The following is a 27,097-nucleotide window of genomic DNA, read 5'->3' on the forward strand; positions in this document are numbered from 1 at the left end:
GAGAAATACTTGCAGGGTTTTTTTTTTTCCCCCTATAATGTCTTTGTCTGGTTTTGATATTAGGGTAATGCTGATATTGTACTCAATTGGAAAGTGTTCCCTCTTCCTCTGTTTTCTTCTTCCTTTTTCTTTCTTTTTTCCTTTCTTTCTTTCTTTCTTTCTTTCTTTCTTTCTTTCTTTCTTTATTCCTTCCTTTTTTTTTTTTTTTTTTTAATTTATTTTGAGAGAGAACTTACGAACGCGAGGGAGGGTCAGAGAGAGGGAGACAGAGAGAATCCCAAGCAGGCTCTGCACTGTCAGCTACAAGCCTGATGTGGGGCTGGAACTCCCAAACTATGAGATCATGGCCTGAGCCGAAATCGAGAGTTGGATGCTTAGCCGACTGAGCCAACCAGGTGCCCCCCCCTTTTTTATTAAGATTTTATTTTTAAGTAATCTCTGCACCCAATATAGGGCTCTAACTCACAACCCCAAGATCAAGAGTTGGATTCTCTTCCCACTGAGCCAGCAAGGCAGGGCACCCCTCTTCCTCTGTTTTCTGAACAAATATGTAAAGAATTGCAATGCTCTCTTCCATAAATGTTTAGTATAGTTCATCTGTTTGCATTAGAAGATTTATGTTGGAACTGAATGGCCTGAAAAATACAACTGAACAGTCGAGTGCCTAGGGTTCCCTGAGATTTAGAGGTTACCTTTTTTTTCCCTCAAAATTCAAATAGAATACATCTGGGCCTTCATTCCATTTATTAGATAAACCAGACATATCCAAAAGAAATCTGAGAATTGACTGGGGCTTATGTTCCTACAGACCACCTCACATTCTCGTATCCTTAGTGAATTCTCTCTGTTCTATCTTCAGGTGATTCTGCTCTCTTTCCACATCAGCACCCCAATTTTGACTTCACCCCATGGTCTTTCCTTTTCCAAAGTGCCACTGATACAAGGCTTCTCTGTACGGTTGCCATACAACAGGAACTTATAGAACAGTTTACAGTTTATAATTTAATACAAGACAGAACTGATCTAAAAAAATCCATTGGCCATTTATAGCCATACTTAACTTCTCCTTTAATTCACTCTATAGCCATATTGCTAAGACATATTTCATGTCTTCATTTTCTCCAACTACCATCGGATGGGAGCTCCTGGTTGGGCTCAGTGTTTAACCAAAATAATGATATACGCATTTAGACTGACTCTTGGAACAGGATTGAGGATAAGTATTCAATGAATTAATGAATCCTTTAACATATAGATTTTTCAATAAAATTACTCAGCAGCTGGCTAAATTCAAGACATTTTAGAATATAAAATATATATTTACGTGCCTCAAAAACCTGTTGAATTACTTTATTTTTTCAAACCAGCATAATATCTTTAATATTTGCAGACAGTATTTATTAGGTGAACAACATTTTATTTTATTGTTTTTTTTCCAAAGTTTATTTATTTAATTAGAGAAAGAGAGGGAGAAGCAGAGAGACAAGGAGAGGGAGAATCCCAAGCAGGCTCTGCACTGTCAGCGCAAAGCAGGACATGGGGCTTGAACTCACAAGCAGTGAGATCATGACCTGAGCTGAAATCAAGAGTTGAACTCTTAACCAACTGAGCCACCCAGGCGCCCCTAGATGAACAACATTTTTAAAAATATCTGTTGGCTTTTAATATTCAGTTTATTTTTGGGGCGCCTGGGTGGCTCAGTCGGTTGAGCGTCCGACTTCGGCTCAGGTCATGATCTCGCAGTCCGTGAGTTCAAGCCCCGCGTCGGGGTCTGTGCTGACAGCTCAGAGCCTGGAGCCTGTTTCAGATTCTGTGTCTCCCTCTCTCTCTGACCCTCCCCCGTTCATGCTCTGTCTCTCTCTGTCTCAAAAATAAATAAAAACGTTAAAAAATAATTTAAAAAAAATATTCAGTTTATTTTTACATGAAAATTATTGTTCAGGAATAATTCAGTGAAAAGCAAACATTCAAATAACAAATTTAGGGATCAAGAAATGTTAATTTATTAAAAAATTATTCTTAAAAAATTATTCTTGATTCATCATATTATTGTTTACCCCAACATTTGTCAACTAATTCTAAAATCTATTCAACCCTTTGTGTCACTTAGACCTAAGGAAGAACAAACGAGTTGAAGATGAGAGGGCCTGAGAATACAAGGCATCACCAAAACTATCAGGAGTCAGTCTGTGATTTGGAGGGAGGCAAATCCTTTGTTGCTGTTGATGGCTACTTGAAGGGCCTCCTCCACTCTTTCCATCGTAGAATATTTAGGGAGGTCCAGAATATTATCACATGTCAATGCTCTTGGGTTATCTCTTTCACTGAAAGTTTTGGGACAGCGAAAGAGGATTCCCATTTCCTGTTTGCCTCTTGCATGCAGCCTGTCATTTCCTTTAAGAAAAACTAGAAAGGAATAAACTTTGGTTAAGATGTGTTGTTTTTTGTTTTGTTTTGTTTTGTTTTATATCCAAGTTAGTTAGCATATAGTGCCATAATGATTTCAGGAGTAGAATCCAGTGATTCATCCCCTACATATAACACCCAGTGCTCATCCCAACAAGTAACCTCCTTAATGCCCCTCACCCATTTGGCCCGTCCTCCCACCCACAGCCCCTCCAGCAACCCTCAGTTTGTTCTCTATATTTCAGTGTCTCTTATGTCTTGTTCCCCTACCTGGTTTTACATTATTTTTGCTTCCCTTCCCTTGTGTTCATGTTTTGTATCTTAAATTCCACAAATGATTGAAGTCATATGATATTTGTCTTCCTCTGATGGACTAATTTCATTTAGCATAATACACTGTAGTTCCATTCACATTGTTGCAAATGGCAAGATTTCATTCTTTTTGATTGCTGAGTAATACTCCAGTGTGTGTGTGTGTGTGTGTGTGTGTGTGTGTGTGTGTGTGTACACACACAACATCTTTATCCATTCATCTGTCGATGGACATCTGGGCTTTTACCATACTTTGGCTATTATCAATAGCACTGCTATAAACATTGGGGTGCATGTGCCATTTCAAAACAGCACACCTGTATCTTTTGGATAAATACCTAGTAATGCAGTTGCTGGGTCCTAGGGTAGTTCTGTTTTTCATTTTTGAGGAACCTCTGTACTCTTTTCCAGAGTGGCTGCACCAGTTTGCATTCCCACCAGCAGTGCAAAAGAGATCCTCTTTCTCCGTATCCTTGCCACCATCTGTTGTTGCCTGCGTTGTTAATATTAGCCATTCTTACAGGTGTGAGATGGTATCTAATTGTGGTTTTGATTTGTATTTCCTTGATGATGAGTGATGTTGAGCATTTTTTCATGCTTCTGTTAGCCATCTGGATGTCTTCTTTGGAAAAGTGTTTATTCACATCTTTTACCCATTTCTTCACTGGATTATTTGTTGTTGTTTTTTTAAATTTTTTTTAACGTTTTTATTTTATTTTTGAGACAGAGAGAGACAGAGCATGAATGGGGGAGGGGCAGAGAGAGAGGGAAACACAGAATTGGAAGCAGGCTCCAGGCTCTGGGCCATCAGCCCAGAGCCCGACGCGGGGCTCGAACTCACAGACCATGAGATCGTGACCTGAGCCAAAGTCGGACGCTCAACCGACTGTGCCACCCAGGCGCCCCCTGGATTATTTGTTTTATGGGTGTTGAGTTTGATAAGTTCTTTACAGATTTTGGATATTAACCCTTTACTTGATATGTCATTTGCAAATATCTTCTCCCATTCCATCAGTTGCCTTTTAGTTTTGCTGATTGTTTCCTTTGCTGTGCAGAAGCTTTTTATTTTGATGAGGTCCCAACAGTTCATTTTTGCTTTTGTTTCCCTTGCCTCTAGAGATGTGTTGAGTAAGAAGTTGCTGCGGCTGAGGTCAAAGAGGTTTTTGCCTACTTTCTCCTCTAGGATTTTGATGGCCTCCCGTCTTACATTTAGGTCTTTCATCCATTTTGAGTTTATTTTTGTGGATGGCGTAAGAAAGTGGTCCAGGTTCTGGGACGCCTGGTTAAGTGTCCGACTTCGGCTCAGGTCATGGTCTCGCAGTTTGTGAGTTCGAGCCCTACTTCAGGCTCCATGCTAAGAGCTCAGAGTCTGAAGCCTGTTTCAGATTCTGTGTCTGTTCCTCTCTCTGCCCCTCCCATGCTTATGCTCTGTCTGTCTCTGTCTCTCAATATAAACATTAAAAAAAAAGTGGTCCAGGTTCATTTTTCTGTATGTTGTTGTCCAGTTTTCCAAACACCATTTGCTGAAAAGACTGTCTTCTTTCCGTTGAATATTCTGTTCTGCTTAGTCAAAGATTAGTTGGCCATATGTTTGTGGGTCCATTTCTGGCTTCTCCTGTTCCATTGATCTAAGTGTCTGTTTTTTGTGCCAGTTCCATACTGTCTTGATGATTACAGCTTTGTAATACATCTTGAAGTCTGGAATTGTGATGCCTCCAGCTCTGGTTTTCTTTTCAGGATTGCTTTGGCTATTGGGGTCTTTTCTGGTTCCGTACAAATTTTAGGATTTTTTTTCTGGCTTTGTAAAGAATGCTGGTGTTATTTTGATAGAAATTGCATTGAATATGTAGATTGCTTTGGGTAATATCGACATTTTAACATTATTTGTTCTTCCTATCCATGAGCATGGAATATTTTTCCATTTGTGTGTGTGTGTGTCTTCTTCAATTTCTTTCATGAGCTTTCTATAGTTTTCAGTGTATAGATTTTTCACCTCTTTGGTTACCTTTAGTCCTAGGTATTTTATGGGTTTTGGTGCAGTTAAGATGTTTCACAGAAAGAACAAAACATAAAATAAAAAGGAAGAAATCAATCATTTCATTCAGTAAGCAATACTGAGTACCCTTGTGCAGCAAGAACTACACAGGGCCATGTGGAGCATAGAAAAATCATGACTTTTGGTCTTTGTCCTCAGTGAGTTCATGGTCTAGTTGGGGAAAATCACATAAAAGGAAAGAGAATAGCAAGATACAGGGAAGTGTAATTTAGCTCAACTAGGAAATTTGAGATGAAGAGTCTAATGAAGGCCCTGAGACTGAGGGAGGCACCAGGCTGGGGTAGCAGGGAGACTTCAGTCAGGGGTCACATCTGGCTAGTTAGTTCTCAAGGAAAGATATTACATAAACTTTCAAGGCAGAGGGGAAAGCCCAAGAAAAAGTCAAAGGTGGGAAGATGTTAGTGAACTCACTGAATGCACAGACAGTGGAACCAGTGGGCAGAAGCAGAAGTTTACCATTAAAAGAGAAAATCAGACAGGTAGTTTGGGCCTGTGAATAAGTAGTTTGTGGAGAAGTTGGAATTGTCCTCCAGTGGCCTCAGTAGCAACAAAAATAGCAAGAAGAAGTACATCTCAGGAATAACTGAACAAAGGGATGGGGAGGTGAGAGAATAAGTCATTAAGTCTGTGCTAGGGAAACCTTAGGGTTCCCACCAAGAGACGTTCTTACACCACAAGGCCACAGAGCTTAGTGGTTCAGAGCCTTGGCTTTGGACCAACCTGTTGGGTTCTCACACTCACCAACTGTCTGAATATAGGTCAGCTACTAAATGCATCAAGCCTCTTTTTCCTCAGTTTTGAAATGTGGAAAAATAAGTACCTACCTCAAAACATTGCTATTAGGATAAAGGGAAGTAACAGATATGAAGTGGTCAGTACAATGCCTGGGATAGAATAAGCACACAATAAATGCTGTTAGTATTATCATCAGCGGTCAATGCTACTGGTATTATTTCTAAAATGGTATTAGAGGAATATACATTGTCCTAATTCCATAGGCCTTAGATAAATAAAGATAGGAATGTGAGATTAAAGGTTTGATTAGGAACCAACTAGTGATATCTGTATTATTATTATTATTTTTTTTTTAATGGGAAACTAGGCTTATATAAGTAAAAACATTGGTTTAGGAAGCCTGGCTTTGCCATTAACATGTGTGACCCACACTATGCATAATGACTTCATGGCAAATAAAGTATTTATCTTTTAAAAAGATATTTAAGTATAAATCCACCTATTAGTAATACTTACAGAGGAATTTTCTCTTTTCCTCCAAAGTTAATTTGTGGAAAGCTTTCCAAAACATCAGTATAGTAGGGTGTGATTTGTGGTATCCTTGACCATATTGTGAATTCTTGAGAAAAAAGAGGGAGAAAAATGGTTTTTAGAAGGAATATACACAAGTTGTTTGGAAGAACTGGGGGCACTTTTTGTTATCACCAACCTTTTCAAACTGTTTCCAGTCATAATCAGTATTTCCAACCACTGCTGTCATTAGTTCTTCGGGCTGGAAAATTTTAAGCATCTCCTTGTCACAGACTTTATAAAATCCTCTCTGAAATTCCTCATAAACTGCCTTTACAGAGGTGTTGAAAATGTAATCAACACATACGGAAACATATTCTTTCCTTGAGGGAAGCAGAAAAGAAAAAGCTGATAACATACTTTACCATTGACTAAATATTCTCTACTTTGCCCTTTTTACCATTTCTACTGAGAAAGAAAAAATAAATTGTTTCTGCATAGCATACAACCCTGTAGACAGAGAGAAGTAAAAACATCTGGTCAGCTGGAGGAAGGAACCTCAGAGAATGTAGCAAAAGGACTAAGACTTTGTTTTGCTTTCATTTTCTTCCAAGATCCTTTAAAAACTCTAATCTGAATATGTAATTCTCTGGGATGCCTGGGTGGCTCTGGGATGCCTGGTATTCTCAGGGACACCTAAGACTTCAGCTCAGGTCATCCATGGGTTCCAGCCCAGCATTGGGCTCTGTGCTGACAGCTCAGAGCCTGGAGCTTGCTTCGGATTCTGTGTCACCCTCTCTCTCTGCCCCTCCCCTGCTCATGCTCTCTCTCTCTCTCTCTCTCTCTCTCTCTCTCTCTCTCAAAAAATAAAAACATTTAAAAAAATGAATATGTAATTCTCCTCCTTAAAATCTTTCAAAGGCTTTCTTTCCATTGCCCTTAGGGCAAATTCCAAACTTCCCTGATCTCACTCTTGGCTGACACCGCTGGCCTCTTCCCATTTGCATTAGAAGCTTTGGCCAAACTGACCTTCAGTTCTGTGGTCTCCCTGTCTCTCTTGTAGTTAGGCCACAGCATGCAGTGCTCCCTCTTTACATGGTAACTTCTCCATGTAACTTCTCCATCCATCAGAGTTGCATATAAACATGACTTTCTCAGGGTTGGTCCTCTGTTCCCTTCTCCCTCCTCTGTCACAACACGTTACTGTGTGTAAATTATTTCTGCGAAGTCTGGCTTTCTCACAACATGATGAATTTCCTGATGGCAGGGTTGCTACTTGGAGGTATTTCCACCAGATATCCACCGGAAACATGATAGTCTCCCACCCTTTGAGCAGTGTTGTGAACTGTCCTAAGTGGACTGTCCTGTCTAAACCAATACCCATCTGCTCTCCCCTGAAAACAGTGCTGGTAAGTGGTTAACAACCAGCTCCCTAAAGAGAAGAAAATGAAAGGGAATCCTCATTTGCAACATTTGCCAGTTCTGGTGTAATATTCCCACCATGGCTGATTTCATGCTACTGATATTTTAATAATAAACTCTCAACATTTTTGAAAATTGAACAGTCCGCTCTCACAAGCAGATGCCAGCTGGCTCCAGCATAAAACTACTGTAAATCTCTTAACTAACTTTCATCACAGTGCTCATCCTTATCTGACATTATATTACATAATAATTTATTTGTATATTGTCTCTGTCCCACTGAAACTTAAGTTCCAGGTTTTGTCTTTTTCACGGCTGTATGTATCTCTGGTACCTAGAATAGAATCTGGTACAGAGTAAGGACTCAAAAATAATTGTTAAGTTGATAACTAGTGAAAGTGCTGCAAAGGAAATATTTAATCCTGACTCCTTTTCCCCCTTCTCTTACCCTGTAACTTTTTTTTTTTTTTAAGTAGACTTCACACCCAGCAGAGTCCACCAATTTTTCTCAGAGATGAGGAGCTAAAACGATCATCTGAAAAGCTAAAATACATTTATACATTATAGTGAGGAGTGCCTGGGTGGCTCGGTTGGGCGTCTGACTTCGACACCAGTCATAATCTCATGGCCTGTGAGTTCAGCCCCATGTCAGGCTCTGTGCTGACAGCTCAGAGCCTGGAGCCTGCTTTGGATTCTGCATCTCCCTTTTTCTGCACTCCCCCCAGCCCCCCCTCAAAAATAAATATATTTTTTTTATTAAAAAAAGTTTTTTTTTAACGTTTATTTATTTTTTTTTTTGAGACAGAGAGAGACAGAGCATGAACGGGGGAGGGTCAGAGAGAGAGGGAGACACAGAATCCGAAACAGGCTCCAGGCTCTGAGCTGTCAGCACAGAGCCCGATGTGGGGCTCGAACTCAGACCGGGAGATCACAACCTGAGCCAGAATCAGATGCTCAACCGACTGAGCCACCCAGGCGCCCCTCAAAAATAAATATTTTAAAAAATTTTAAATTGGCCCACCTGGGTGGTTCACTCAGTTAAGCGTCCAACTCCAGCTCAGGTCATGATCTTGCGGTCTGTGAGTTCAGGCCCTATGTCGTCGGGCTCTGTGCTGACACCTCAGAGCCTGGAACCTGCTTCCAATTCTCTGTTTCCCTTTCTCTCTGCCCCTCCCCACTCACGCTCTGTCTCTCTCCCTCTCTCAAAAATAAATAATAATTTTTTTTTATTTTTAAAATTATAGTGATACAAACATTTTATATGTATTCTGTGTCTCAAAACTTACTTGTTGGTTTGGTCCACAGGTACAGAGATCCCATTTGGAATTAAATCAACATCATTTTTGTCCCAGTGTATCTGTAAGCAAAATGTACTCAGGTACCAAACATGAAAAAAATCTGAATAATCAACTGCAGGGGCCATGGGCAGGTTGCCCCATGATGGGCCACATTGGCATGAAGGTTATTTCTGAGTTAAAAGCAATAAAAAACCTACAGAAGCACACACACACAGACACAAAACCAAAAATTTAAAACCCCCCAGCAGATTCAGGAAAAGCTCTTTACCTCCCCCTCAACTGTCTAAAAATAATTTAGATAGAGGACCTGCACCCTTTTCCTTAGGTCAGAATGACATATATACCTCATTTTACCTGCCTTTGGAATTTCCATGTTTGTATGGCTTCCCTGTATGTACAAGATTAAATTTGATATTCTCCTGTTAATCTGTCTCATGTCAATTTGATTCTTAGTCCAAGTAGAAGGACTTCTAAAGGCAGAATAAATTCTTTCTCCCAAATACAACCACAATACCATTATACCAGTACATTCTTCCCTATAAAATGTTAAATAACTGGGAGCTAAATAATTATTTGTGTAGTAGCCTTTTAAATACATACAAAAATTTAAAAAACCTACCCTAGTATATGTTGTATATTGTCTTAAGCATTTAATTATTTACATTGTTCTCATCGATTGCATAATTGCTGTATTTTCACTTATTTGAGAGGATATAAACCTAAGGTATCAAAGGAGGAACAGGTGGGAGGAAAGTCTTACAGTACAGAAGTAAAATACCCTTCTGCCCAGAGGGGCAGGGCAGAAAATAAAAACAAAAACAAAGGATTCTCCTATTTAAGGTAATATAGTAAAAATTCTTCTAAAAAACAGATTCAAGCTAAACTATAATCTGGTTTGCATTGGTACTCACAGAAAAATATATGTAAAGCTCTTCTCCAATGTCATCAGCCTCATTATTTAGAATTTCTTGCAAATTCCTAATGAAAATTTTCATTTAAAAAGTTATTTTTAATTTTATTTTGTTTTTAAAGTTACATTTACTAATCTTATAAAATTTCAAAAGTAATATTTAATGGAAAAAATCTTTGACAGTATAGAAGTGTATAAAATGCCAGGTAAATGTCCTCTTTATCTTCCCACTTCTCCTTCCTAGATTTAACCTCTTTATCTTCCCACTTCCTCTTCCTAGATTTAACCTCTTTTTACAGTTTGATTGGTTGGGTCACTGCTAACACATAGACACTGCTGTGTCTTGATGGAAATTATAGAAAGGAGCCCCTTCCTGCAGACTAGTGTTTCTCAATCTGGGGTGATTTCGGACATAGAGGACATTTGGCAAAATCTGGAAACCTCTTTGGCTGTTACAGTTAGCAAACAGGTTGCCACTGGCACCTAATGGGTAGCAACCCTATAAGCTGTTAAACATCTTTAATGTTCAGATCAGCCTCCACAATAAAGATTTGTCTAGCCCAAAATGTCAGTGTTACCAAGGTTGAGAAACTCTGTTCTGGATGGCCAGGGCAGTGTAAATCTGGGCAGTTTCTTTTTCCACTAATAGTACATGAGAAGAGAATCTTTTTTCCCCAATCTGTTGCCAACTCAATATTTTATGAAAAACTTTTTAACATTTGTCAATCTGGAAGCAGAAAAAGGATCTCATTTTCATTTATAGTTCTTCAATTACTAATAAGGTTGAACATATTTTCATTTTTTATTAGCCATACACACACACACACACACACACACACACACATGCATACACACACACACATACACTCAGCCATACATATTTATGTATGATGACACACATATACACATATATATTTATATATCAGCGATACTACTCCTTTGTCATATATGTTGCCAGTATCTTCCTTACAAGATTTAGTTTGCCTTTTAACTTAGAACAAGTATTTTTCAATTCTCAAAAAATAAAGTTGATGACACACTGATTTATTTAAATAAATATGACTATGATTTATTAAAATACATATAGCATGCATTATTCTTATTAAGAATATTGTGTTCTGTTTCCATCTAGATAAATTCAAGAGACTAGGCCAGAGCTCTAGGTTGATAATTAGAAGAACATTTGGCTTTTCTTTATTTTTGAACATGTACTTTATTATAAGTCATGCTCAAATTCAAATTCATCAAAAGAGCATACATTTATTGCAATTAAAGACCTTTTCTCTGTGTGTATGTGTGTGATTAGCATCATTTATTCCTGAACAACTGAGACTTACTAATTACAGTCCTGGAAAAACATTTACTTACTTTCCGAGAAGAGGACTGAGTTCTTTTAAATCTTGCAATGATGCCTTTTGGTCCAGAAGTTTCTTAAAGAGAGCCAGTGGGAAAGGAAGGTTGGCAACATTTAAATTGTACAGGGAGAGTCCACACAGCATCCCAAAGAGAAAATATCTCTTCTTCTCAAATTTAGGCTGGAAAGGAAAAGAAAAAAAAGCAACCATAATATATTAGAAGTAATCAATAATCCAAAAGGATAATTAGATGAGTAAAAAATGGTTTCAGTTTCCTTTTCTAAAAGTCCCAAATTAGAAACAAAATGGGATTCAGGAAAATAAAGTTTGAAGTTTTACACAGGCTTTAATACAATTTAAATTTCTTCCATAAGTTAACATACAAATTGATAGTTCAGGTAAATAAATGAATTCACTTACTGTTACTGAAAGCATATGGGGGTATAAAAAAAATTTGCTCAGATAGCCTTATAAACCAAGGTTTTCATTATTTACTTTCATAGTCTTTGTCTGCAAATTCGTGTAGAAAAACAACTCTGCAGAAGGAAGAGCACACTTTCTCTGCACTTTCATTGTGCATTAGGCATGTCATATAAGCGTGTCCCCTTGGTCGATACTGCCCTCAGCCTAGGTGTGCTGACAAGGACAAGCATATGGGTCAGGGAAGGTGACTGATTCTGTCGACCGTGAAGGGGGGTGGAAAGAAGAGTCCTGATGAAACTGGATTCACTCTTCTCTCCACACTTGGTAGTCGGAGATGAGGGAAAACACTGGCCACATCTTGGTAGGCCATCACTACCATACAGCCGAGAGACCACTAGCCTGAACACTCTAAATACATTTGTAACATTTAGCCTCACAATTACTGTAAGTAAATAGGGCATGTAGATTGAGGCTATGAGGTAAGTGGCCCAAAGCCATTCACCTGCTAACATCAAGGCTGGCACTGGAATAGAAATCTTAGAATTTATATAAAATTCTAGGAATTCACACTACTCCACAGTGACGGAAATCAGATGAGTAGTTGGGGTTGCATGGGCATGCAGCAGGGGAGTGGGGAGAACGAAGCGGGGGAAGAATGGCATTAGAAAGGGGTATTAAGAAATTTTGGGGGATGATGAATATGTTCATTATTTTGACTGTGGTAATAGTTTCATGGTATATGCACACATATATCAAAACTTATCACATCAGACACCGGATGTATCATAGTCCATTGAATCTCAACTATACTTCATAAAAGCTGTTTAAAAATTTAACGTGCATAGAATCACCTGGGGATCTTATAAAATACATGCTCTGATCTGGGGTGGGGCCTGAAGTTCTAACAGCTCCAAGAGATGCTAGAGCTGCTGCTCTGGATCATGAGTAGCAAGGCTGTTTATATGATCTAATTTTACATTATCATGTATGGTTTCATGTTGCGGTATATGGTATACTTTTTCTGTTCCGTAAAACTGTAAGAAAATAAATAAGAGACTCACGCTGACAGGAAACCACATGTAGGAACCCTCTTCAGGATATATGAACATTCCATATTCTGTCTTGGACATCTCTTCAAATATGCAGTGGAAGAACTCAGATTTTACCCCTTCTCCCACAGAACAAATTTCTTTAATAAATTCAATCTGAGGAAAGAGAACACACTCCCGGGCTCAGTTTTAAAATACAATGCCTTGATCTTTCTGGAAAAGTTTCAAACCTCCTGCAGCCATCAGAATTCCTAGAAACCCACACCCCTTCGATCCCACACCTCACTCAATTTCCTGCTGAGCAAGCGGATGCCGCAAACCTATTTATTGTCAGATTATTGTATGTGTGTGAATCCTTTACACTGTCATATGAACTAAGTAAAGGAGGATTCTAGCCAGACTTAGTATTCACCAATTATGTTGACCAGATTCTTGAACAAGATTTTGATATGCTTCAGGTCCCTGGAACACTAAATTCCCTGATTCTTCTCCCTTAATGTCTACCTTCATCTCATCATTCAGACTTTATAGCTCTGGTCTAGTCAACAGCTATTTGGTTTCTCCTGCCTCTCCCCTCATTAGAAACTCTGATAAATTGGGGCGCCTGAATGGATCAGTCCATTAAGCGTCTGACTCTTGATCTCAGCTCAGGTCATGATCTCACATTTGTGAGATCAAGCCCCATGCTGGGCTCAGCACTGACAGCATAGAACCTGCTTAGGATTCTCTCTCTCCCTCTTTCTCTGCTCCTCCATTTCTCTCTCTCTCTCTCTCTCAAAATAAATAAATAAACTTAAAAGAAAAGAAAACAAAACAAAAACTTCTGATAAATTGCCCTCCCAGTCCTTCTGGGTTTAGCAGCTTTGAAAGAACCATCAGACCTAATTGTCCATAGCCCTCCTGTAGGAAGTCACTATGAACTGTCCTTTTCTTTTTCTTTCTTTTTTTTTTTTCCCAGTCCTATTATTTATTTAATTTTATTTTTAAGTAATCTGTACACCCAACGTGGAACTCAAACTTACAACCCTGAGATCAAGAGTCACATGCTCTACCAACTAAGCCAGCTAGGCACCCCTTATTTATTTTTTAAGATGTTTTCTCTCTTTTTAAGTTTATTTATTTATTTTGAGAGAGAGCAAGTGGAGGAGGAGCAGAAAGAGAGAAAGGAGGAGAGAGAAAATCCCAAGCAGGCCTCTCACTGTCAGTGCAGAGCCTGATGTGGGGCTCAAACGCACACACCACGAGATCATGACCTGAGCCGAAATCAAGAGTCAGACGCTTAACCAACTGAGCCACTCAAGCGCCCCTATTTTCTAAGATATTTTCAAGTTAAACACTTTGACACTGAACACGTATGGCAGCTTAACCTACTCAAGTATGAGATTTAAGAAGCCAAAACTGTTCTAGCTTTATTAAAAGAAAAGTTGTGCTGCAGAAATTGTCCTTTTCTAAAGTTGGGGCTCTGTGGCTAAGTACTATCCCAGTTTTCCTCCTACCTACCTTTCTAACTACTTTTCCACTTCTTCCCTGGCTAATTTCTTTTTATCGTTATAATATAAGCTTCACTAAGCATTCACTTTCTCCTTCCTTCGCCCGGAAGATCTTATCTCTGCCACTTTGATGAACCAACTCCTTGGCCACAGACAATCATCTCATCTCCAACGGCCCACGTTGTGTTCCATCTGGATATCCCAATAATAAATTAAGCTTACTTCCAATTTGCGAATTTCTACTCGCTGAACACTGGCAAGTCTGCCTTCACTGTGGTCAGGACCCACTCACAAGTGGCCTCAACAACCTTGCCTTGTTATGAGTCTGTATTTTGATTGGCTCTGTCTTGAAGCTCAGCTTCCTACCTCTTTGTCATCTCCTGTGGGCAGAATAATTTTCTATTGATTTCCTCATAATCAAAATTTAAAAGAAAGTAGATACAGAGGGAGATACACAACTAGAAAGTCTGGCCTATAAAATAGCTTCTTTGTTTTCCATTTAGTCCCACGGTGGAAAATATCCCTCTCCTGTCTGAGTGCTACCCTCCAGGTTCTGGCTTCCCCTCTGAGAGCCTAAGTTATCCTCTCATACCAGGAAAATCTACTCCCTTCTGTACAGAGTCCAGCTTTTATTTAAAAAGTTACTCATTCTATGTCCTCAACAGGGCAAATGATCTGAGCTCCAACACAGTAAAAACCCTACAGGTACCCAAAAGGATGAAGTGAAAGATGATTAGAATTAGAACCAATACAGTAGAAACTCTGTGACTAAAACCAGAGCCGGGGGCACCTGGGTGGCCCACTCAGTTAAGCCTCCAACTCTTGATTTCAGCTCAAGTCGTGATCTCACGGTTTATGAGTTTGAGCCCCGTGTCAGGTTCAAACTGTCAGTGCAGAGCCTGCTTGGGATTCTCTTTCTCTCCCTCTCTCTCTGTCTCTCTCTCTGTCTCTCTCTCTCTCTCAAAATAAACCTTGAGGCACCTGGGTGGCTCAGTTGGTTAAGCTTCCGACTTCAGCTCAGGTCATGATCTCTCGGTCTGTGAGTTCGAGCCCCACGTCGGGCTCTGTGCTGACAGCTCAGAGTGTGGAGCTGCTTCAGATCATATGTCTCCCTCTCTCTCTGCCCCTTCCCTGCTCATGCTCTGTCTCTTCGCCTTTAAAAATTGAATAAATATTTTTAAAAAAATTTTTAAATAAATAAATAAACCTTAAAAATAAAATAAAACTAGAGCCAAAAAGTAGGAAAAGTATCTATTCTACCAGCTGCTTGTTGATGGCATTAATAGCCCAAATTCTGTACCCCTCCTCAATCCATATCTGTTGCATGTAACTCTGCAGTTTCTCCCATTAAAGAAGCTGAGTATATTTCATCGTCCTTGACTTGGGTTCAGCCATGTAACTTGCTTTGACTAAAGCAACTTTAGTTGTGTTATTAGGCTTGCTAACTTGTACCTCTGGCACTGAAGTGAGAAGAATACTATGCTTGCTGGTCCCAGGAAGATGAAAAGCACAGGAAGCAGATCCAAACTGTCCCAGCCAAGCTTAATCTAGCCTAGATCATCCAATACCTAGCCAACTCCCAAATATGTAAACAAGTGCAGACAAAAATCAATAAAGCCACCCAAATGAATTCGATCTAAATCAGCAGATCCTTAGTTGAATTTCAGATCTCTATAATAAGTTATTGTTATTTTAAGTAATTAAGCTTTGGGATGGTTCACTATGCAGCAATTTTGTAGTCATAGGTAATGAATAGTTAACACCTAATCCCAATATTCAATTAAACATCCCATAGCTTTTCTCTAAAGGGTAAGCAATTTTTTTTCTAATTTTTAATTAAGGGATCTCTGTGCCTGGTGTGGTGCTCAGTCTTACAACTCCAAGATGAAGAGTTTCATGCTGTACGGACTGAGCCAGCCAGGCACCCCGGATTGTGGAAAACCATACAGCTGATAACCATAGTTGCAAAGGCAGGCTCCTCCTTTACTACATTATATAAATGTTCCCCTTTCACATTAATAAAAATGTCCAATGAGACTTTTACTGTACCACTAATAATTTACAGAGGTCAGTGTCTTCAACTTGGCTTAACTGAAGCAGAGCATCTTCAACTAGATGACTTCGTCTGACTCTAAGTGTAAATGTAGGGTGTCCATCCTTTTTTGGCAGATTCACTTGCCCCCAATCCAGGTATTCTTTCTGTTTTAAGCCCTAAAAAAAGAAATATTTTAGGAATCTCAGAGGAACACTAGGAAGTGTTTAATATTTCAAATAAACATAGTCTGCATAGCATATACTTATGCCTACTACTGCTGTATATACTCATACTGTAATTATTTAAGAAAAAAGGGCATCATAATCTACACTACATTGTGAAAAACAAAGAGATCACAGAATCTGTGAAACCATGGCATCTAGGAATTATATACAAGGAATTAGTCACCATGGAGGTACAGCTAAATAATTACAAGCTATCTCATTTGTAGTAAACATGATCCTTTTTTAAAAAACATTTTTAAAAAGTTTTTTAATGTTTATTTTTGAGAGAGAGAGAGAAAATGCAAGTGGGGGAGGGGCAGAGAGAGGGAGACACAGAATCTGAAGCAGACTCCAGGCTCCAGCCTGTCAACACAGAGCCCGATGTGGGGCTTGAACCCACAAACTGTGAGATCATGATCTGAGCCACCCAGGCGCCCCTGGCAACATTTAATAATTAAAGAAAAAGGATTAAGCATCATTCCACTTTCCTGTGTGAATGTAGCCAAGTGGCCCTGGTTGATGAGGAAAAGTTCTTTACAGAATTTAGTCAGTAACTTTGGAAGTAATGATAAGATTAGAAATAATGCCATTGTGCAAACTTCAACCAAAACAATGGATAGAATTATTAAATAAAATGTTGACGCAGGGGCGGGGGCACCTGGGTGGCTCAGTCAGTTAAATGTCCAACTCTTGATTTTGGCTCGGGTCATGATCCCTGGGTCATGGATCAAGCCCCATGTCAGGCTCCACATTGAGTATCAGGCTGCTTAAGATATTCTGTCTCTCTTTCTCTCTCTCTCTCTCTTCCCCTCTGCCTCTCTCACCTGCTTTTGTGCTCTCTCTCTCTCAAATAAATAAATAAATAAATAAATAAATAAATAAAGCAATTAATGGGAAGCATTAAAATGGAAGAATCATGTGGTCACCACCTGAACCCACTGAAGAATCTCAGCATGAATAAGAGTGAAACAACCAGAAAGGATGCACTGAAGTATGGAGAGGTGAAAGAAAATTGGGCCTGGGATTTGCTTTAAAATACTTCAGCTAAAATAGTAACAACTAAAAAACAACAAGTCAGAAATGGGGAAGTGCAGCAAAATGTTGATGACTTCTGAAATTTTGTGATAGGGCTCACTACACCATTATCTCTATTTTGTATATGTTAGTAATTTTACATAATAAAAAAAAGTAGAGCATACATACCATTATTTTTAAATAGGACTCAGCTTGTAATAATTTAATTTTGGATGGCAAATTAAAAATAAATGGAAAATCACTGAAAATAATGGGACTGAGGTTTTCCGCAGGTATCTAAAAAATAGAAAGAGGTAATAGTTTTAACAATTAAAAGGGGGAAAAACTTTTTCCCTTTACCTCATCACTGTAAATTGTTTTGCTCTATACTTTTTGGAATCTGTTTTTAAGAATTCAAATTATCTAGAAAAAATTTCTAAGAAAATGTATTTCTAAAAATATGATCATCTAATTTAGCAATTTAGCATTGCAGTGAAGAAATTTTCAAATCTTGATTTATCAAAGAGATACCTACATAGCTATTAATATGTTCTCCTATAAAAGAATGAAAATTTTCAGAAGGAAAAATATTACTCTTACTAGGTTGTTATCCCTAAGGAACAGTCTTCTTCTGTCTTCATGAAAGTTCAGCAAATAGAAGAGTTCGTTTATGTTGAAAGTATCTTCTGGTAGTCGACACCTAGCTTTATTTACCTTAAAGAAAACATGACTTGTTAGTTTTATTTTCTATCAATAAGTGATTTTATATATATATTACATATATATTATATATGTATACTATATATTATATATGTAATATATATAATATATATAAATATAATATGGCTATTATATGATTAGAGTTCTATAAACCCAATGCATTTGTCAATGATGAAACAGAGTTCTATAAAACTTCCATTTTTTGATATATAATTTACCTAATTTTCATAAATACTGTAAAAGATAGCAGATGTTGGCAGTGGAGGTTAGTAAAACAATTCTTAGGGTACAGGTTTACTAGAAACAATTTCTAGATCTTGAGAATAAATCACCATAAAGGGGTGCCTAGGTGGCTCGGTTGGTTGAACATCCAACTTTGGCTCAGGCCATGATCTCACAGTTCATGAGTTTGAGCCTCATATTGGGCTCTCTGCTGTCAGCCCAGGGCCCACTTCATAACCTCTGTCTCCCTTTCTCTCTGCCCCTTACCCACTCGTTCTCTCTCTCTCTCTCAAAAATAAATAAACATTTAGAGGTGCCTGGGTGGCTCAGTTGGCTAAGCGTCCGACTTCGGCTCAGGTCATTATCTCGCGGTCCATGAGTGCGAGCCCCGCATCGGGCTCTGTGCTGACAGCTCAGAGCCTGGAGCCTGTTTCAGATTCTGTGTCTCCCTCTCTCTCTGACCCTCCCCCATTCATGCTCTGTCTCTCTCTGTCTCAAAAATAAATAAACGTTAAAAACAATTTTGTTTAAATAAAAAAATAATAATAAATAAACATTTAAAAAAGGCACCATAAAAATCCAAGGAACTTTTGATAAAGTCAGCCCTTTCTCCATTGATTAATATTAGTTTTTCACATACTACTTGCCAGGTGTGAGACAAAACATAGCTAAAAAGTGTCCTTGCTGACACATAGCTTACAGTCTAGTACAGTAGTCAGCAAACTCTTTCTTAAATCCAAACAGTAAATATTTGAACTTGGGACCATACAATATCTGGTGCTATTCAACTCTTCCATTTTGTAGCACAAAACAACCTTAGACAATATGAAAACAAGTGTGGGTATGTTCCAATAAAACTTTATTTACAAAAATATGAGGCTAGGGGCGCCTGGGTGGCGCAGTCGGTTAAGCGTCTGACTTCAGCCAGGTCACGATCTCGCGGTCCGTGAGTTCGAGCCCCGCGTCGGGCTCTGGGCTGATGGCTCAGAGCCTGGAGCCTGTTTCCGATTCTGTGTCTCCCTCTCTCTCTGCCCCTCCCCCGTTCATGCTCTGTCTCTCTCTGTCCCAAAAATAAATAAACGTTGAAAAAAAAACAAAAAAACAAAAATATGAGGCTACCCATGGGTTTGATTACCAACCCATAGTCTAGTAGATTAAAACAAGTAGTCAGGCATGGAGGATACAATTTCTGATTGGAGAAGGACTTAAGGGGTTTAAGAAGGCTTTCCAGAGGAAGCAATTCTGGAAAATCAATGCTCTAAATAAGCCTCTATCATATCAAATTAATCCAAAAGATAGAAGACAGGAAATAAAGAATCTAAGAATATAAATTAAGGAAGTAAATAACACGTACAGGGGAGAAGATCAACAAGTAAAAAGATTGGTTCTTTAAAAAACTTTCTGGTAAGACTTTGTAAAAGGAAAAAAACACACACAACCATTATCAAGAATGAAAAATGGGATAAGCCTACAGAATTTGATGTGTACTTTTTCTTAATGAAAGAAGTACATTGCAAAACATCTTCAGTCTCATAAAGTTTCTCCCTTATCAAAATTCCCAATTATATTGCAACTACGTGGATGGAACTGGAGGGTATTATGCTAAGTGAAATTAGTCAGAGAAAGACAAAAATCATATGACTTCACTCATATGAAGACTTTAAGAGACAAAACAGATGAACATAAGGGAAGGGAAACAAAAATAATATAAAAATAGGGGAGGGGACAAAACAGAAAAGACTCATAAATATGGAGAACAAACTGAGGGTTACTGGAGGGGTTGTGGGAGGGGGGATAGGCTAAATGGGTAAGGGGTATTAAGGAATCTACCCTGAAATCATTGTTTCACTATATGCTAACTAATTTGGATGTAAATTTTAAAAAATTAAAAATAAAATTAAAAAAAATTCCCAATTATTTTCTGCCAAACATTTTCCTTATATGCATTACTTTAAAAATATATGTATGGGTCACCTGGGTGGTTCAGTTGGTTAAGCGTCCAACTTCAGCTCTGGTCATGATCTCATGGTTTGTGGGTTCAAGCCCCACATTGGGCTTTGTGCTGACAGTGCAGAGCCTGCTTAGAATTCTCTGTCTCCCTCTCTCTCCGCCCCTCCCCAACTCATGCTCACGTTCTCTTTCTCAAAAACATATAAACATTAAAAAATTTTTTTAATAAAAATAAATTTAAAAAAATAAAATGTAAATGAAAAAATACCTGACTCCTCATGATTCTTATTTGTCTTCTTAAGACTCCAATTAGCAATTCACCATAGCATCAAAAACAATGAAATTGCTTACGAATAAATTTAATCAAGGTGGTGAAAGACCTGTACACCAAAAACTGTAAGACTTTGATGAAAGAAATTGAAGAAAACAAATAAATGGAAATATAACCTTTCTTTATGGATTAGAAGAATTAATATTGGGGCACCTGGGTGACTCAGTCAATTAAGTGTCCAACGCTTGGGTTTCAGCTCAAGTCACGATCTCAGTTTCATGAGTTCAAGCCCCACATCGGGCTCCTCACTGGCAGTATGGAAGCTGCTTGGGATTGTCTGTCTCCCTCTCTCCCTGCCTCTCTCCAACTTGTGCCCTCTCTGTCTCTCTCAAAATAAATAAATTTAAAATAAAGAAGAATTAATATTGTTAAAATGTCTATAGCACCTAAAGTTATCTATAGATAAGATGTAATCCCTCTCCAAATTCCAAAAGCATTTTTCACAGAGTTAAGAAAAACAGTCTTAAAATTTATATGAAACCACAAAAGATTGAATAGTCAAAGCAGTCCTGAGAAAGAAGAACAAAACTGGAGGCCTCACAACTCCAGATTTACAACTATACTATAAAGCTATAGTAATGGTACTGGCATAAAAATAGACTCATAAACCAATGGAACAGAATCAAGAGACCAGAAATAAAACCTCACAAAAATGGTCAACTAACATTTGACAAAGGAGCCAAGAAAACTCAATGGGGAAAGGATAGTCTTTTCAATAAATATTGGAGCAACTGGATGACCATATTCAGAAGAATGAAATTGGACCCCTATCGTATACCACTCAGAAAAATTTACTTGAAATGGATTAAAGACTTAAACATAAGACCATAAAACTCCTAGAATAAAACCTAAGGGGAAAGCTCCTTGACATTGGTCTTGGCAATGATTTTTTTGGATATGACAACAAAAGCACAAGCAACAAAACCAAAAATAAGTAAGTGGGACTACCAAAAACTAAACTACAAAGTTTCTACACAGCAAAAGAAACAACAATAAAATAAAAAGGCAACCTATGAAATGGGAGAAAATACTTGCAAGTTGTATATTTCATAAGAAATTAATGTCTAAAATATATACAGAACACATGCCACTGATCAAACAAAACAATCTAATTTTAAAAATGGGCAGAGGAACTGAATAGATGTTTTTCCAAAGAAGACATACAGATGGCCAACGGGTACATGAAAAAATGGTCAACATCCATAATCATCAGGAAATGCAGCTCAAAGCTACACAGTGAAATATCACCTCATACTTGTTAGAATGGCTGTCATCAAAAAAACAAAAGATAAGTGTTGGCATGGATACAGAGAAAAGGGAACCTTTGTACACTGCAGGTGGGAATGTTAATTGGTGCAGCCACCATGGGAAACAGTATGGAGGTTCCTCAAAAAATTAAAAACAGAACTACCATATGATCTAGCAATCCCACTTCTTGCTATATTAAAAAATATATTCATCTGGGGCGCCTGGGTGGCGCAGTCGGTTAAGCGTCCGACTTCAGCCAGGTCACGATCTCGCGGTCCGTGAGTTTGAGCCCCGCGTCGGGCTCTGGGCTGATGGCTGAGATCCTGGAGCCTGTTTCCGATTCTGTGTCTCCCTCTCTCTCTGCCCCTCCCCCGTTCATGCTCTGTCTCTCTCTGTCCCAAAAATAAATAAACGTTGAAAAAAAAAATTAAAAAAAATATATATATATATTCATCTGAATAAATATATTCACTTCAAAGGAAATTAAATCACTATCTCAAAGAGATGTCTGCATCCCCATGTTTAATGCAGCATTATTTACAAAAGCCAAGACAAGAAAACAACTTAAGCATCCTGGATGGATGAATAGATAAAGAAGATGTATATAAACACTGGAATATAATTCAGCCATGAGAGAGAAGGAGATCTTGCCATTTGCAACAGCAGGGATGGCCCTTATCCTAAGTCAAATAATTCAGAGAAAGAAAAATATGTATGATACCACTTATCTATGAAGCTGAACTCAGAAACAGAAAGTAGAATGGTGGTTGTCAGGGAGTGGGGGAAATGGGAAGATATTGGTCAAAGGGCTCAAACTTCCAGTTGTAAAATGAATAAGTATAGATGTATCAAAGCAATATATTGCACACTTTGAACTCACACAATGTTATATGTCAATTATGTCTCAATAAAGCTAGGTAAAAAAAAGAAATATACTACTTTAGAAATACCAGTGCATTAGTACTTCTGAAATGAACTAATTTTTGTACCTAATGTTTTCTCCTGTTGAGATTGATATTTTATGGTGAAATTGGTTTTGATTGCCATTTAACAATTTATATTTATAAAATCATCTTATTTTAGCCAATTATTTTTAATTGAACAATACGAATTTAATTCTGCTCTTTTACTTAAAATTCTCTGGCTCCTCCCTATCCCCCAACAATCATTAGGTTTATTAGTAGGCTAATTTTAAATTACTTCTGGATTATGTTGTGTACTGTACTGAAAATAATCATCATTCTCATTTTTTAGTATTTGTGCATATGATATATGTGATATATATTATGTATAACCTGTATATAAAATATGTAACATATATGTAATATATATGACTAGAGTCTAGCCATTAGCAAAACAAGCAAAATTCTGAATTACTAAGAACTGAATAAAATATTTTGTTTTAGAAATAAAATAAGACTCCAATTGGCCGAGACCTAAAAGATTTTAATTGAGTAAAATCATATATATATATATATATATATATATATATATATATATATTCAGATGAACCCTTACCTTATACACTTCTTTCACCATTCCTAGAAGAGCTTTAAGATTGCAGTGATTCTCATTGGTTTCAATTTTAGGCCAGGAACGCAGCTGAGAGACAATGGCAGTTTTGAGCATCTGGACCAGTGTATTGAGAGAAGATTCTTGCAAAGATCCCCAGCACTTCTCTGGGGGGTATAAAATCAGCCATGATAAATATGCACCCTCCAAAAAAATCCTTAGTTTCTTCCAGGTTCTTTAATGTATGAAATAGATAACAGTTTCCATTTCTGATGGCAAAACCCATAAAATATCTTGTCTCAGGGTACCATCCTGGACATTTATTACTCACAGATGTGAAAAAAATGTTTTTCCCTCATCAAATATCATTGGAATTGAAAGTTCAAATGTAGGATTCTGAAGAAATTTGTTGATAGCTCATATTAATACTTGACTACGTGATTGATTTCATGATTTTCAAACAAAATTCCATAGACTATCTATAAAATCTGAAAACTTACATAATAATACACACACATGCACACATATAATGTCATCAAGGACATTTTTGATTTGAGGAAAATAAAATATCTTTTCAGACTTTATGAACACCTGGTATATATGGATATATTTTTTAAATTAACTCAATAACAATATTTTAATATTACTTTGTTCCAACCTAGATATTCGTATCTTTAAAACATAATTCTCAGAAAACAAACCTATCAAATATTAAAATAGCTAATTTAATTAAAATAATATGACCCAGATGTATGAAATGCAGACTTACATAGTAGAGATTCCATAAATGGACACAAATACACAGGACACTTGAGTATATGATAAATGTGGCATTACATATTAGTGGGAATGAAACAGATCATTCAGTGAATGTATGGGAACAACTGAAAACTCTTCCAGAAAAAGATAAAGCTTAATCAAGATAAACTCTGAATGGATCGAAGAGTTAAACATAAAAATGAACCAATAAAAATTCTAATAGAAGTGGGGCACCTGGCTGACTCAGTCAGTAGAGTATGTGACTCTTGAACTCAGGGTCATGAGTTCAAGCCCCACACTGGGCATGGAGCCTACTTTAAAAAAAAAAATTCTAGTAGGAGTATGGGAAATTTTTTTTTTTAATTTCAGAGGGAGTAGGCTTTTTGAAATATGATCCAAACTCAGCAACCATATAAGAAAATGTTTACGTAGTAGGCTTCATTAAAATGTTTTCAAATAATTATGCATGTGAGAATTCCACAAAATAAAAAAAATTAATAACCCAGAGAAAAAAGACTTGTAATTCATATTATTGATAAGGAATTAGTTGCCTTAATCATTTAAAAGCTTCTAAATAGGGGCGCCTCGTTGGCCTAATCAGTTAAGCTTGATTTCAGCTCAGGTCATGATGTCACAGTTGTAGGATCAAGCTCCATGCTGGGCTCCATGCTGACAGCACAGAGCCTGCTAAACTTTAAAAAATAAAATAAAATAGGGGTGCCTGGCTGGCTCAGTCAGTTGAACATCTGACTTCGGCCAAGGTCGTGATCTCACAGTTAGTGGATTAAAGTCCCACATTGGACTCGCTGCTGTCAGCACAGAGCCCGCTTCAGATACTCTGTCCCTCTCTCTCTCTGTCCCTCCCCTGCTCACAACTCTCTTTCTCTCTCTCAAAAATAAACATTAAAAAAATAAAGTAAAAACTAAAATAAAAGCTAAATAAAAAAGAAAAACACTAACAACAACACATGGGAAAATGGGTTAAGAGGGAAGAACTGACAGTTTCCAGACTATAATATACAAATGGAACTGAGATATAGGAAAACCAGCACAATCTCATTCATAATGAGAAAACTAAAATTCAAATTAAGAGACTTTTTTCTAGAATGGCAAATATCAAAGTCTAATAATACTGTAGAAAAATGTGTGGGCTGATGCTCTCATATTTGTTGATGAAATGTAAACTGGTATATCCTCTGTCAGGGTTGCCATGTTGCACTGACCTGCAGTTTATTTAGATTACAATGTGGACGGCGGCCACTTAAAGTTCTGTGGAGGGTCTCTCAAAAATTAAAAAAAAAAAAAAAAAAAAGTTAACGTTTGTGTTTTTTTGAGAGACATAGCATGAGCAGGGGAAGGGCAGAGAGAGAGTGAGACATAGAATCCAAAGTGGGCTCCAGACTCTGAGCTGTCAGCACAGAGCCCAACATGGGGCTCAAACTCGCGAACCATGAGATCATGACCTGAGCCAAAGTCAGACACTTAACTGACTGAGCCATCCAGCTGCCCCAAAATTTCTCAAGTTTTAAAACATAAACAAAAAGTTTTCAAGTATAGATTTATTTTGACTGGATCCTCTATGGTTATTAAACTCTGAAGTCAAAGCCATGTCCAAGTCTAAGAGTTACACATGCTTTGTATAAGAGTAATGATTATAATAATGTTAGGTTAATCTTTTCAAACATTCACATACCACATACCCAAACATTTGTGTATTTTTAAATCTTCTATCCAAAATTTGCTCCATCTTTTACTTCAGTGATTGTTGAGAGTACAGATAAAGTGAAAAATTAATCAAACTTACTCAGGACTCGTAAAGATCGGTCACTCATTTTACAAACAGCTTCTGCATATGGAACCACCAGACTCCTCCAGTTCTTAGAATCATGCATCACAGGACATTCTGGGAGCAGAAGGAAAACTGATAATGCTTCTTGGTGTGGAGAATGACATGGAAGAGCTCTGAGCAGATTATCCCTAAAACCTGTAGTTATCTGTGGTTGAAAGGATCAGGGAAAGGGCCCAGAATATATTAGATACAGATTATAGTGAAAAACAAGCTATGGGACTAGGGGTTTTATTCCACTATTTTCCAATGGTGTAATCATTTAGTTTTCCTCAGACCTTCTGTTCAAACTCCATAACTCCTTGCATACCAAATGCCTCTAATGTATTATGTGAGAGCCATCCTCCCTATTTTGTACTGGGATGCATGAAAGAAATAAAGTGAAGTCACATGTGCATGTACGTACTGTGTGAATCATGGACTCAATTAGAGACTGACACATCAAAGATCCATACCCAAATCTATGACTTAAAATCCAACATGGCAGAGAGAATGGCATACTTTCACCTCACCAATACTGTTTCATTTTCCTTCTAGGCTCCCAGGAAGATGGCATTTCCCAGCCTCCCCTGCAGTTATATGGGGCCATATGATTGGCTAATGAGATATGAATGACATGTGTATATGAAATATGTATATCACTTCTAGGCATGACCCCTGCAACCTCTCATGTAACCTTCTATACTCGCTTTCCTTATCTGCCAACTGAATACAAAAGATCTATTGGAGGATTTCATGGCTCCAGTGCCTAGAACTCCAGAAAAAAGGAACCCAAATCACTCCTCAGTGAAACTATGCAGAGGTGGGAAAGGTAGCAGAATATACACTCAAAGATATGCCACTCTGGGGGCACCTGGGTGGCTCAGTCAGTTAAGCGTCCGACTCCTGATCTAGGCTTAGGTCATGATTTCATGGTTCATGGGATCGAGCCCCATGTCAGTCTCTGTGCTGATGGTGCGGAGCCTGCTTGGGATTCTCTCTCTCTCTCTCTCTCTCTGCCCATCCTTCACTTGTGCTCTCTCTCTCAAAATGAATAAACTTAAAAAAAATATATGCCACTCTGGCATGAGGATTATTTTGAGCTGAAGGCAGGTGAGAAAAAGCAGGCACAGGACAAGCTCTCTGGCTTCCCTCTATCTACTTGAAAACAATATAAATTCCCCCTGTAAAGGTGTCCTCTTGCCGCTAACTTCTGTACCAGGAGAAGGGCAAGAACCTTATCAGCAGAGATGAACAGGCATTGAAAAAGAGTCTACACAGAGGGACAAAA

General features: G+C 38.0%; 1 protein-coding gene and 1 long non-coding RNA gene across 5 annotated transcripts in view; one reads left to right on the forward strand and one right to left on the reverse strand.

Moving 5' to 3' along the window:
- The window catches only part of LOC123595464, a 30,573-nt gene that overhangs the window by 2,704 nt on the left and 772 nt on the right, over positions 1-27,097 (forward strand). The gene's annotated exons all lie outside the window — the stretch shown is intronic.
- The window catches only part of HERC6 (HECT and RLD domain containing E3 ubiquitin protein ligase family member 6), a 62,432-nt gene continuing 37,314 nt past the window's right edge, over positions 1,980-27,097 (reverse strand). For 2 of the 4 annotated variants that reach the window (XM_045473230.1, XM_045473240.1), the window contains exons 12-23: positions 25,786-25,975; positions 23,229-23,389; positions 17,840-17,953; positions 17,429-17,536; positions 16,016-16,177; positions 12,489-12,632; positions 11,018-11,184; positions 9,651-9,717; positions 8,728-8,798; positions 6,219-6,402; positions 6,026-6,128; positions 1,980-2,406 (exon numbers count right to left, since the gene is read on the reverse strand). In XM_045473230.1, coding sequence (XP_045329186.1) covers positions 2,183-2,406; positions 6,026-6,128; positions 6,219-6,402; positions 8,728-8,798; positions 9,651-9,717; positions 11,018-11,184; positions 12,489-12,632; positions 16,016-16,177; positions 17,429-17,536; positions 17,840-17,953; positions 23,229-23,389; positions 25,786-25,975 — 1,695 coding nt within the window. In that variant the 3' untranslated portion in view covers positions 1,980-2,182. The other 2 variants (XM_045473255.1, XM_045473251.1) reach the window with 2 other exon arrangements.

Source organism: Leopardus geoffroyi, chromosome B1 (genome assembly GCF_018350155.1).
Source record: "Leopardus geoffroyi isolate Oge1 chromosome B1, O.geoffroyi_Oge1_pat1.0, whole genome shotgun sequence".
Classification (NCBI taxonomy): Eukaryota; Metazoa; Chordata; class Mammalia; order Carnivora; family Felidae; genus Leopardus; species Leopardus geoffroyi.